Consider the following 12,465-nt stretch of genomic DNA (forward strand, 5'->3'; position numbering starts at 1 on the left):
CAACCCGTTACTTTGTCAGCCCGTTACTTTGTCAGCCCGTTACTTTGTCAACCCGTTACTTTGTCAGCCCGTTACTTTGTCAGCCCGTTACTTTGTCAACCCGTTACTTTGTCAACCCGTTACTTTGTCAACCCGTTTCTTTGTCAACCCGTTACTTTGTCAACCCGTTACTTTGTCAACCCGTTACTTTGTCAACCCGTTACTTTGTCAGCCCGTTACTTTGTCAGCCCGTTACTTTGTCAACCCGTTACTTTGTCAACCCGTTACTTTGTCAGCCCGTTACTTTGTCAGCCCGTTACTTTGTCAACCCGTTACTTTGTCAGCCCGTTACTTTGTCAGCCCGTTACTTTGTCAGCCCGTTACTTTGTCAACCCGTTACTTTGTCAACCCGTTACTTTGTCAACCCGTTACTTTGTCAACCCGTTACTTTGTCAACCCGTTACTTTGTCAGCCCGTTACTTTGTCAGCCCGTTACTTTGTCAGCCCGTTACTTTGTCAACCCGTTACTTTGTCGACCCGTTACTTTGTCGACCCGTTACTTTGTCAGCCCGTTACTTTGTCAACCCGTTACTTTGTCAACCCGTTACTTTGTCAACCCGTTACTTTGTCGACCCGTTACTTTGTCGACCCGTTACTTTGTCAGCCCGTTACTTTGTCAACCCGTTACTTTGTCGACCCGTTACTTTGTCGACCCGTTACTTTGTCAGCCCGTTACCTTGTCAACCCGTTACTTTGTCAGCCCGTTACTTTGTCAGCCCGTTACTTTGTCGACCCGTTACTTTGTCAGCCCGTTACTTTGTCAACCCGTTACTTTGTCAGCCCGTTACTTTGTCAGCCCGTTACTTTGTCAGCCCGTTACTTTGTCAGCCCGTTACTTTGTCAACCCGTTACTTTGTCAACCCGTTACTTTGTCAGCCCGTTACTTTGTCAGCCCGTTACTTTGTCAACCCGTTACTTTGTCAGCCCGTTACTTTGTCAGCCCGTTACTTTGTCAACCCGTTACTTTGTCAACCCGTTACTTTGTCAACCCGTTACTTTGTCAACCCGTTACTTTGTCAACCCGTTACTTTGTCAACCCGTTACTTTGTCAACCCGTTACTTTGTCAGCCCGTTACTTTGTCAGCCCGTTACTTTGTCAACCCGTTACTTTGTCAACCCGTTACTTTGTCAGCCCGTTACTTTGTCAACCCGTTACTTTGTCAGCCCGTTACTTTGTCAGCCCGTTACTTTGTCAGCCCGTTACTTTGTCAGCCCGTTACTTTGTCAACCCGTTACTTTGTCAACCCGTTACTTTGTCAACCCGTTACTTTGTCAACCCGTTACTTTGTCAACCCGTTACTTTGTCAACCCGTTACTTTGAAAGGTTCTCTTTTTTTATTGACATGTTTTTTTTAAAGTTTTTTTTCTTGTCGCTTACCTTTGTACCATTTCAGGTTAATATCTGGTTACGTTTCAATAAAAACTGGGGGATGTTCTAAAACTTTTGACCAGTAGTGTATATCTCTATTTATAATCAATATTTATCTTCCTCCAGAGAATATATGTGGTGAGAACTGGCACCTGGTTGGTAACTCATGTCTGAAGTTCATCACAGCCAAGGACTCGTATGATAATGCAAAGCTGACCTGTCGGGGTCACAACGCCGTCCTGGCCTCACTGACCAATCAAAAGATGGTGGACTTCGTCCTCAAGGAGCTGCAGATCATGAGCGTTCTGGTGAGCAAGGTCACTATAGTTACAATATATTACAACATATATATACATATATATATAGAATGGTCACTATAGTTACAATATATCACAACACATATAGCAAGGTCACTATAGTTACAATATATTACAACATATATAGAATGGTCACTATAGTTACAATATATTACAACATATATAGAATGGTCACTATAGTTACAATATATTACAACATATATAGAATGGTCACTATAGTTACAATATATTACAACATATATAGCAAGGTCACTATAGTTACAATATATTACAACACATATAGCAAGGTCACTATAGTTACAATATATTACAACATATATAGAATGGTCACTATAGTTACAATATATTACAACACATATAGCAAGGTCACTATAGTTACAATATATTACAACACATATAGAATGGTCACTATAGTTACAATATATTACAACACATATAGCAAGGTCACTATAGTTACAATATATTACAACACATATAGCAAGGTCACTATAGTTACAATATATTACAACACATATAGCAAGGTCACTATAGTTACAATATATTACAACACATATAGCAAGGTCACTATAGTTACAATATATTACAACACATATAGCAAGGTCACTATAGTTACAATATATTACAACACATATAGCAAGGTCACTATAGTTACAATATATTACAATATATATATATATAGAATGGTCACTATAGTTACAATATATTACAATATATATATATAGAATGGTCACTATAGTTACAATATATTACAATATATATATATAGAATGGTCACTATAGTTACAATATATTACAATATATATATATAGAATGGTCACTATAGTTACAATATATTACAATATATATATATAGAATGGTCACTATAGTTACAATATATTACAATATATATATATAGAATGGTCACTATAGTTACAATATATTACAATATATATATATAAAAACAGTTGAAGTTGGAAGTTTACACTTAAGTGTATGTATTAAAACTCGTTTTTCAACCACTCCACAAATGTCTTGTTAACAAACTATAGTTTTGGCAAGTCGGTTAGGACATCTACTTTGTTCTTGACACAAGTCATTTTTCCAACAATTGTTTACAGACAGATTATTCCACTTCTAATTCACTGTATCACAATTCAAGTGGGTCAGAAGTTTACATACACTAAGTTGACTGTGCCTTTAAACAGCTTGGAACATTCCAGAAAATGATGTCATGGCTTTAGAAGCTTCTGATAGGCTAAATTACATCATTTGAGTCAATTGGAGGTGTACCTGTGGATTTATTTCAAGGCCTACCTTCAAACTCAGTGCCTCTGCTTGACATCATGGGAAAATCAAAATAAATCAGTCAAGACATCAGAGAAAATAATTGTAGACCTCCACAAGTCTGGTTCATCCTTGGGAGCAATTTCCAAACGCCTGAAGGTACCACGTTCATCTGTACAAACAATAGTATGCAAGTATAAACACCATGGGACCACGCAGCCGCCATACCACTCAGGAAGAAGACGCGTTCTGTCTCCTAGAGATGAACGTACTTTGGTGCGAAAAGTGCAAATCATTCCCAGAACAACAGCAAAGGACCTTGTGAAGATGCTGGAGGAAACAGGTACAACAGTATCTATATCCACAGTAAAACAAGTCCTATATCGACATAACCTGAAAGGCAGCTCAGCAAGGAAGAAGCCACTGCTCCAAAACCGCCATAAAAATTCAGACTACGGTATATCAAGTTATTGGAGGGGCCATCGCAAAGCCCTGACCTCAATCCTATAGAAAATGTGTGTGCAGAACTGAAAAAGTGTGTGCGAGCAAGGAGGCCTACAAACCTGACTCAGTTACACCAGCTCTGCCAGGAGGAATGGGCCATAATTCTCCCAATTTATTGTGGGAAGCTTGTGGAAGGCTACCCGAAACATTTGACCCAAGTTAAACAATTTAAAGGCAATGCTACCAAATACTAATTGAGTGCATGTAAACTTCTGACCCACTGGGAATGTGTGGGGAAAAAAAAAAAAAAACTGAAATAAATAATTCTCTACTATCATTCTGACATTTCACATTCTTAAAATGAAGTTGTTATTCTAACTGACCAAAACAGGGAATTTACTAGGATTAAATGTCAGGAATTGTGAAAAACTGAGTTTAAATGTATTTTGCTAAGGTGTATGTAAACTTCCGATACTGTATTTTATACCATCTTTTGCACCTTGCCCATGCCGCTCGGCCATCGCCCATCCGTATACTTATAGGTTTCTCATTCACCCCTTTAGATGTGTGTATTAGGTAGTTGTTGAGGAATTGTTAGATATTTCTGCACTGTCGGAACTAGAAGTGTATGACAAATACAATTTGATTCGATTTGGTGGAGACAGTGTCATGGTTTGGGGCTGCTTTAGGGCCTGGACAGCTTGCTATCATCAACGGAAAAATGTATTCCAAAGTTTATCAAGAAATTTTGCAGGAGAATGTTAGGCTATCTGTCCCATAATTGAAGCTCGACAGAAGTTGGGTGATGCAACAGGACAACGACCCAAAACACAGAAGTAAATCAACAAAAGAATGGCTTCAACAGAAGAAAATACACCTTCTGGAGTGGCCCAGTCAGAGTCCTGACCTCAACCAGGTTGAGATGCTGTGGCATGACCTCAAGAGACCGGTTCACACCAGACATCCCAAGAATATTGCTGAACTGAAACAGTTTTGTAAAGAGGAATGGTCCAACATTCCTCCTGTCCGTTGTGCAGGTCTGATCCACAACTACAGAAAACGTTTGGCTGAGGTTATTGCTGCCAAAGGAAGGTCAACCAGTTATTAAATCCAAGGGTTCACATACTTTTCCCACAATGCACTGTGAATGTTTACACGGTGTGTTCAATAAAGACATGAAAACGTATCATTGTGTGTGTTATTAGTTTAAGCAGACTGTGTGTGTCTATTGTTGTGACTTAGATGAAGATCAGATCAAATTTTATGACCAATTTATGCAGAAATCCAGGCATTTCCAAAGAGTTCACATACTTTTTCTTGCCACTGTATATACCAAGGTCGCTATAGTTACAATATATTACAACATACTGTCATGACGTTGGCCTGGGGGATAGGTTTATGACAGTCATAAATACCTCTTCCCCCCTTTTTCCTCTCTCTACCCTACTGATGTGACATTTGAAAACCCCTTGGTTAACATAGAGATTCTGGGAACATCAGAAGGTGGGGGGGGGGAGTGAACTATATTTGGGATTTGGGTTTCCATAAGGTAGGGCTGCTCAATCAGTGGCCCGCCCCTGTGAAGGGACATGGGCTATAAACTTTTCAAACACGCCCTCCTCTCCCTTCCTATATAAAGCCTTGACGACAATATAACCTCCTGTTCCGAGGATGTGAGGACGACGGCCCGATGTCAGAATGGTTCAGATAATAACTACAGAACGAAGCCAACATCAGCGTGAGCTTTGGTTGCGAATGGTATGAACTTTGAACTCTTATTCAAAACAGAAGTGATACCTCCTAGCCGTTGAGTTAGCAACAGCAGTTGCAAACGAGGGTTAGGAAGGAACAGACAGAGTATCCCGTCTACCACACAACAACGTTACTACAACGTATCCAATTTACCAGCAGAGACATTCTTCAAAGGACTCGGTTTGGCAACACGGTCTTCCATCTACCACCAACCTACTGAAGTGCAGCTCAGAGTAAATATTTATTGCATTTTCCTTTTGCAAATGGGCGGTTATTTAGAAAGCATAAGATACTGTATTTACGATAGCACAGCTTCTCCCTGTGTCCTTCAGTTTTCCCGCTCTTTCACCCAAACCCAGCCCCTTTTATTTTGTGTAACCAGCTGTCATATCTGTTCCGCCTGCTAGGGACGTTTTCCTTTATGACATAATTTGTAATCAAGGTATATGTAATTCTGTGTGATTAGTTAGGTATTTAGTAAATAAATAATTAAACCCAATTTTGTATTGCTGATTCAACTTGTTAGCCAGAGTTCGTGAAGATAACCAAGAATTTACAACTTTCAGATGAGACTGAATTAAGGTGACGATTAATATTGACTGCTATTGATGTAAAATATTACGAGGTCTTTAAGAGTTTATTCGGAAGATAACAGCTCTATAAATATTATTTTGTGGTGCACCGACTCTCTAGTTAATTACATTTACATGATTAGCTTAATCAGGTGATATTAATTACAGAGAAATTATTTTTATAGAATAGCATGTCATATCACTTAATCCGGCATAGCCAAAGACAGTACCATTCAAAAGTTTGGACACATTCCAGTGTTTTTCTTTATTTTGATATTTTCTACATTGTAGATTAATAGTGAAGACCTAAAAACAATGAAATAACACATATGGAATCATGTAGTAACCAACAAAGTGTTAAACAAATACATTAGAAAACAGTAGAAAACAGGACAAATTAAGAAAAACCCTGGATACAGTGTATTCAGAAAGTATTCAGATCCCTTGATTTTTTAAAAACATTTTGTCAAGTTAAAGCTTTATTCTAAAATGGATTTAATTTGTTTTATTGTTCTACATTTGTTCGTTTTTTTTCTGAATAAAAACAAGGTGTGGGAGTCATTTAATGAAGCTGCCAGTTGAGGACTTGTGAGGCTTCTGTTTCTCAAACTAGACACTCTAAATGTACTTGTCCTCTTGCTCAGTTGTGCACCGGGGCCTCCCACTCCTCTTTCTATTATGGTTAGAGCCAGTTTGCGCTGTTCTGTGAAGGGAGTAGTACACAGCGTTGTACGAGATCTTCAGTTTCTTGGCAATTCCTCACATGGCATAGCCTTCATTTCAGAGAACAAGAATAGACTGACGAGTTTCAGAAGAAAGTTCTTTGTTTCTGGCCATTTTGAGCCTGTAATCTAACCCACAAATGCTGATGCTCCAGATACTCAACTAGTCTAAAGAAGGCCAGTTTTATTGCTTCTTTAATCAGAACAACAGTTTCCAGCTGTGCTAACGTAATTGCAAATGGGTTTTCTAATGATCAATTAGCCTTTTAAAATGATAAACTTGGATTAGCTAACACAACGTGCCATTGGAACACAGGAGTGATGGTTGCTGATAATGGGCCTCTGTACACCTATGTAGATATTCCATAATAAATCTGCAGTTTCCAGCTACAATAGTCATTTACAACATTAACAATGTCGACACTGTATTTCTGATCAATTTGATGTTATTTTAATGGACAAAAAATGTCCAATGACATTTCAAAGTGACCCCAAACTTTTGTACGATAGTGTGAGTTTGTGTGTGTATGTATGTATGTCTTTATATATATATATATATTTAATGTCACTATAGTTACAATATATTGGATATTGGACCTAGCATGTAAGCAGGAAGTAGAGAAAAGACTGTCTGATCGGCTGTGATGACATAATATATATAATATTGTAACCTGCTCTGGATAAGAGTGTCTGCTGTGTGATTAAAATGTCTCTCAAACCCAACCTAGAGAATCCCTTTAAAACATCCCAAGGGTTCTGACTCTCAAACCCAACCTAGAGAATCCCTTTAAAACATCCCAAGGGTTCTGACTCTCAAACCCAACCTAGAGAATCCCTTTAAAACATCCCAAGGGTTCTGACTCTCAAACCCAACCTAGAGAATCCCTTTAAAACATCCCAAGGGTTCTGACTCTCAAACCCAACCTAGAGAATCCCTTTAAAACATCCCAAGGGTTCTGACTCTCAAACCCAACCTAGAGAATCCCTTTAAAACATCCCAAGGGTTCTGACTCTCAAACCCAACCTAGAGAATCCCTTTAAAACATCCCAAGGGTTCTGACTCTCAAACCCAACCTAGAGAATCCCTTTAAAACATCCCAAGGGTTCTGACTCTCAAACCCAACCTAGAGAATCCCTTTAAAACATCCCAAGGGTTCTGACTCTCAAACCCAACCTAGAGAATCCCTTTAAAACATCCCAAGGGTTCTGACTCTCAAACCCAACCTAGAGAATCCCTTTAAAACATCCCAAGGGTTCTGACTCTCAAACCCAACCTAGAGAATCCCTTTAAAACATCCCAAGGGTTCTGACTCTCAAACCCAACCTAGAGAATCCCTTTAAAACATCCCAAGGGTTCTGACTCTCAAACCCAACCTAGAGAATCCCTTTAAAACATCCCAAGGGTTCTGACTCTCAAACCCAACCTAGAGAATCCCTTTAAAACATCCCAAGGGTTCTGACTCTCAAACCCAACCTAGAGAATCCCTTTAAAACATCCCAAGGGTTCTGACTCTCAAACCCAACCTAGAGAATCCCTTTAAAACATCCCAAGGGTTCTGACTCTCAAACCCAACCTAGAGAATCCCTTTAAAACATCCCAAGGGTTCTGACTCTCAAACCCAACCTAGAGAATCCCTTTAAAACATCCCAAGGGTTCTGACTCTCAAACCCAACCTAGAGAATCCCTTTAAAACATCCCAAGGGTTCTGACTCTCAAACCCAACCTAGAGAATCCCTTTAAAACATCCCAAGGGTTCTGACTCTCAAACCCAACCTAGAGAATCCCTTTAAAACATCCCAAGGGTTCTGACTCTCAAACCCAACCTAGAGAATCCCTTTAAAACATCCCAAGGGTTCTGACTCTCAAACCCAACCTAGAGAATCCCTTTAAAACATCCCAAGGGTTCTGACTCTCAAACCCAACCTAGAGAATCCCTTTAAAACATCCCAAGGGTTCTGACTCTCAAACCCAACCTAGAGAATCCCTTTAAAACATCCCAAGGGTTCTGACTCTCAAACCCAACCTAGAGAATCCCTTTAAAACATCCCAAGGGTTCTGTCTCTCAAACCCAACCTAGAGAATCCCTTTAAAACATCCCAAGGGTTCTGACTCTCAAACCCAACCTAGAAGAGGAGTCTGTGTGCGTACGTGTGCGACTAACAGTGTTATTTTTTATTTAACAAGTCAGTTAAGAACAAATTCTTATTTACTGTGTTTGTGTTTGTGTTTGTATGTTTGTTTATATAACTGCTCGATGTTAGTCACGTTCCTAATATTGTTTTCAGTACAAGGCCTCGGTGACGCCGTGGGTGGGGCTGAGGAAGATCAACGTCTCCTATTGGTGCTGGGAAGACATGTCACCCTTCACGAACACCTCCCTCCAGTGGTTGCCGGGGGAACCCAGCGACGCCGGTTTCTGTGGTTACCTAGCAGAGCCGGCTTCCAGCGGTCTTAAGGCCCAGACCTGCATCAACCCTGTTAACGGGAGTCTGTGTGAACGAGCAGGTTAGACACACACACACACATACACACATATACGCAGAGACACACACACACACACACAATCAATCACAGACACACACACATACAGACGCACACACACACACACACAATCACAGACACATACACACACACACACACACACACACACACACACACACACAGAGACGCACATATACACACGCGCACACACACACACACACACACACACAGACGCACATATACGCACACACACACACACACACACACACACACACACACACACACATGCTGACACACACAAACACACACACGTTATTGATAAACACATTCTGGTCCGACTCCCCAGTAGATCATTAATAAATATGTTATTGATAAACACACATTCTGGTCCGACTCATTAATAAATATGTTATTGATAAACACACATTCTGGTCCGACTCCCCAGTAGATCATTAATAAATATGTTATTGATAAACACTCCATTGTTCACCTCCCCTTCCTTTCTCTTTGGTCTTCAATGGGGACCCATTACATGTATGCTTCCTTCCTGTCTCGTCAGCCAATCACAGTGCCAAGCAGTGTCGGACGGCGTGCGCCATGCGGGCTACGTGTGCTGAGTGTACCAGCAGCAGCTCTGAGTGTATGTGGTGCAGCAACATGAGGCAGTGTGTGGACTCTAATGCATACGTAGCCTCCTTCCCCTTCGGACAGTGTATGGAGTGGTACACTATGAACAGCTGTCCACGTAAGATGTCTCTCTGTCTCTCTGTCTGTCTCTCTCTGTCTCTCTGATGGAGTGGTACACTATGAACAGCTGTCCATGTAAGACCTCTCTCTGTCTCTCTGTCTCTCTCTGATGGAGTGGTACACTATGAACAGCTGTCCACGTAAGACCTCTCTCTGTCTCTCTGTCTGTCTCTGTCTCTCTGTCTCTCTCTGATGGAGTGGTATACTATGAACAGCTGTCCACGTAAGACCTCTCTCTGTCCGTCTCTCTCTCTGTCTTTCCCTCGGTCTCTCTCTCTCTCTCTCTCTATGTCTCTCTCTCTCTCTGTCTTTCTGTCTCTGTCTCTCTGTCTCTCTCTGTCTCTGTCTCTATGTCTCTCTCTGATGGAGTGGTACACTATGAACAGCTGTCCACGTAAGACCTCTCTCTGTCCGTCTCTCTCTCTGTCTTTCCCTCGGTCTCTCTCTCTCTCTCTCTCTATGTCTCTCTGTCTTTCTGTCTCTGTCTCTCTGTCTCTCTCTGTCTCTGTCTCTATGTCTCTCTCTGATGGAGTGGTACACTATGAACAGCTGTCCACGTAAGACCTCTCTCTGTCTCTCTGTCTCTGTCTCTCTGTCTCTATGTCTCTCTCTGATGGAGTGGTACACTATGAACAGCTGTCCACGTAAGACCTCTCTCTGTCTCTCTGTCTCTGTCTCTCTGTCTCTATGTCTCTCTCTGATGGAGTGGTACACTATGAACAGCTGTCCACGTAAGACCTCTCTCTGTCTCTCTGTCTCTGTCTCTCTGTCTCTATGTCTCTCTCTGATGGAGTGGTACACTATGAACAGCTGTCCACGTAAGACCTCTCTCTGTCTCTCTGTCTCTGTCTCTCTGTCTCTGTCTCTCTGTGTTTTTATTATTCGTGGATATTGGCCTACTTCTGCCCTGCTTGCATTGTTTGTAGTTTTCCTCTGGACATGTAGGAGAATCTTACAGAACTCTGCATGCAGGGTTTCAATGGGGTGTTTGTCCCATTTGAGGAAATCTTGTTTTGCAAGTGGACCCCATACCTCGCTGCCATAAAGTGCAATTGGTTCAATGACATACAGTGGGGCAAAACAGTATTTAGTCAGCCACCAATTGTGCATGTTCTCCCACTTAAAAAGATGACAGAGGCCTGTAATTTTCATCATAGGTACACTTCAACTATGACAGACAAAATGAGAAAAAAAATCCAGAAAATCACATTGTAGTTGACTAGTTCTCTTCTGTGTTAGCTAAAAACTGCTCTGAGTTCAGTTTCATAGGGTTTAATGCTCTCTCTCCTCTCTCTCTCCTAGCTGAGAACTGTTCTGGGTACAGGACGTGTGGCCAGTGTCTGGAGCAGCCGGGCTGTGGCTGGTGTACAGACCCCAGTAATACTGGGCGTGGCCAGTGCATCGAGGGGTCCTATCGGGGGCCGTTCCAGACCGCTGTCCCCGCCCCCTCCACCCTGCCTGGTCCAGCCTCTAGTCCCGCCTCCCAGCCGGCTCTCAACATCAGCATGTGTCCTTACGATACCAAGTACAACTGGAGCTTTATACTCTGTCCAGGTACGCAAACACACACACGCGCACACACGAGCACACGCGCACACGCACACACACATACACATACACACACAACACACACACACCACACACACATACACACACACACCACACACACATACACATACACACACCACGCACGCCACGTATACACACACACACGCACACACACACCACGCACGCACACACACACCACGCTCACACACACCACGCACACACACATCACACACACACACCACGCACACACACATCACGCACACACACATCACGCACACACGCAAACACACCACGCACACACACATACAGACACACACACATACACACGCACACCACGCACACATACATACACACACCACGCACGCACACACCACGCACGCACACAAACACACACACCACGCACACTCACACACCACGCACACCACACACCCCACGCACACACACACACACACACAACGCACACACACACACACACACACACACACACATTAAAACATCTCTCTCTCTCTCCAGCGTGCCAGTGTAATGGCCACAGTCAGTGTGTGAATCAGAGTGTATGTGAGAAGTGTGAGGACCTGACAACAGGACGCCACTGTGAGAGCTGCATCTCTGGTTACTATGGAGACCCCACCAACGGGGGCAGCTGCCAACGTGAGTCACCGGGGGGGGTGAGAGTTCAGGTGTTGTTGGGGGCACCTCACCACCTCACTGGGACTACTTGGTGTGAAAGAAAAGCATTATATTCCAGTTTAGACCTATATAAATAATGTGATTGTGCACCTTTTCCAGTGTTAGTGTTCTATAATGACCTATGATTGTTATATTACTGTGATAATGCTGATATATTACTGTGATAATGTTATATTAATGTGATAATGTTGATATGTTACTGTGATAATGGTGTATTAATGTGATAATGTTGATATATTACTGTGATAATGTTGTATTAATGTGATAATGTTGATATATTACTGTGATAATGTTGTATTAATGTGATAGTGTTGCATTAATGTGATAATGTTGATATATTACTGTGATAATGTTGATATATTACTGTGATAATGTTGATATATTACTGTGATAATGTTGTATTAATGTGATAGTGTTGTATTAATGTGATAATGTTGATATATTACTGTGATAATGTTGATATATTACTGTGATAATGTTGTATTAATGTGATAATGTTGATATATTACTGTGATAATGTT

At 41.5% G+C, this 12,465-nt stretch overlaps 1 protein-coding gene across 3 annotated transcripts in view; it reads left to right on the forward strand.

Annotated features, from left to right (window-relative positions):
- Positions 1 to 12,465, forward strand: part of atrn (attractin) — a 236,715-nt gene that overhangs the window by 95,337 nt on the left and 128,913 nt on the right. For 2 of the 3 annotated variants that reach the window (XM_031787623.1, XM_031787624.1), the window contains exons 15-19: positions 1,535 to 1,725; positions 8,764 to 8,983; positions 9,519 to 9,704; positions 11,009 to 11,260; positions 11,768 to 11,905. In XM_031787623.1, coding sequence (XP_031643483.1) covers positions 1,535 to 1,725; positions 8,764 to 8,983; positions 9,519 to 9,704; positions 11,009 to 11,260; positions 11,768 to 11,905 — 987 coding nt within the window. The remainder of the gene's footprint in view (positions 1 to 1,534; positions 1,726 to 8,763; positions 8,984 to 9,518; positions 9,705 to 11,008; positions 11,261 to 11,767; positions 11,906 to 12,465) is intronic. The other variant, XM_031787625.1, reaches the window with a different exon arrangement.

This window comes from Oncorhynchus kisutch, linkage group LG14 (genome assembly GCF_002021735.2).
Source record: "Oncorhynchus kisutch isolate 150728-3 linkage group LG14, Okis_V2, whole genome shotgun sequence".
In the NCBI taxonomy this organism is placed as follows: domain Eukaryota; kingdom Metazoa; phylum Chordata; class Actinopteri; order Salmoniformes; family Salmonidae; genus Oncorhynchus; species Oncorhynchus kisutch.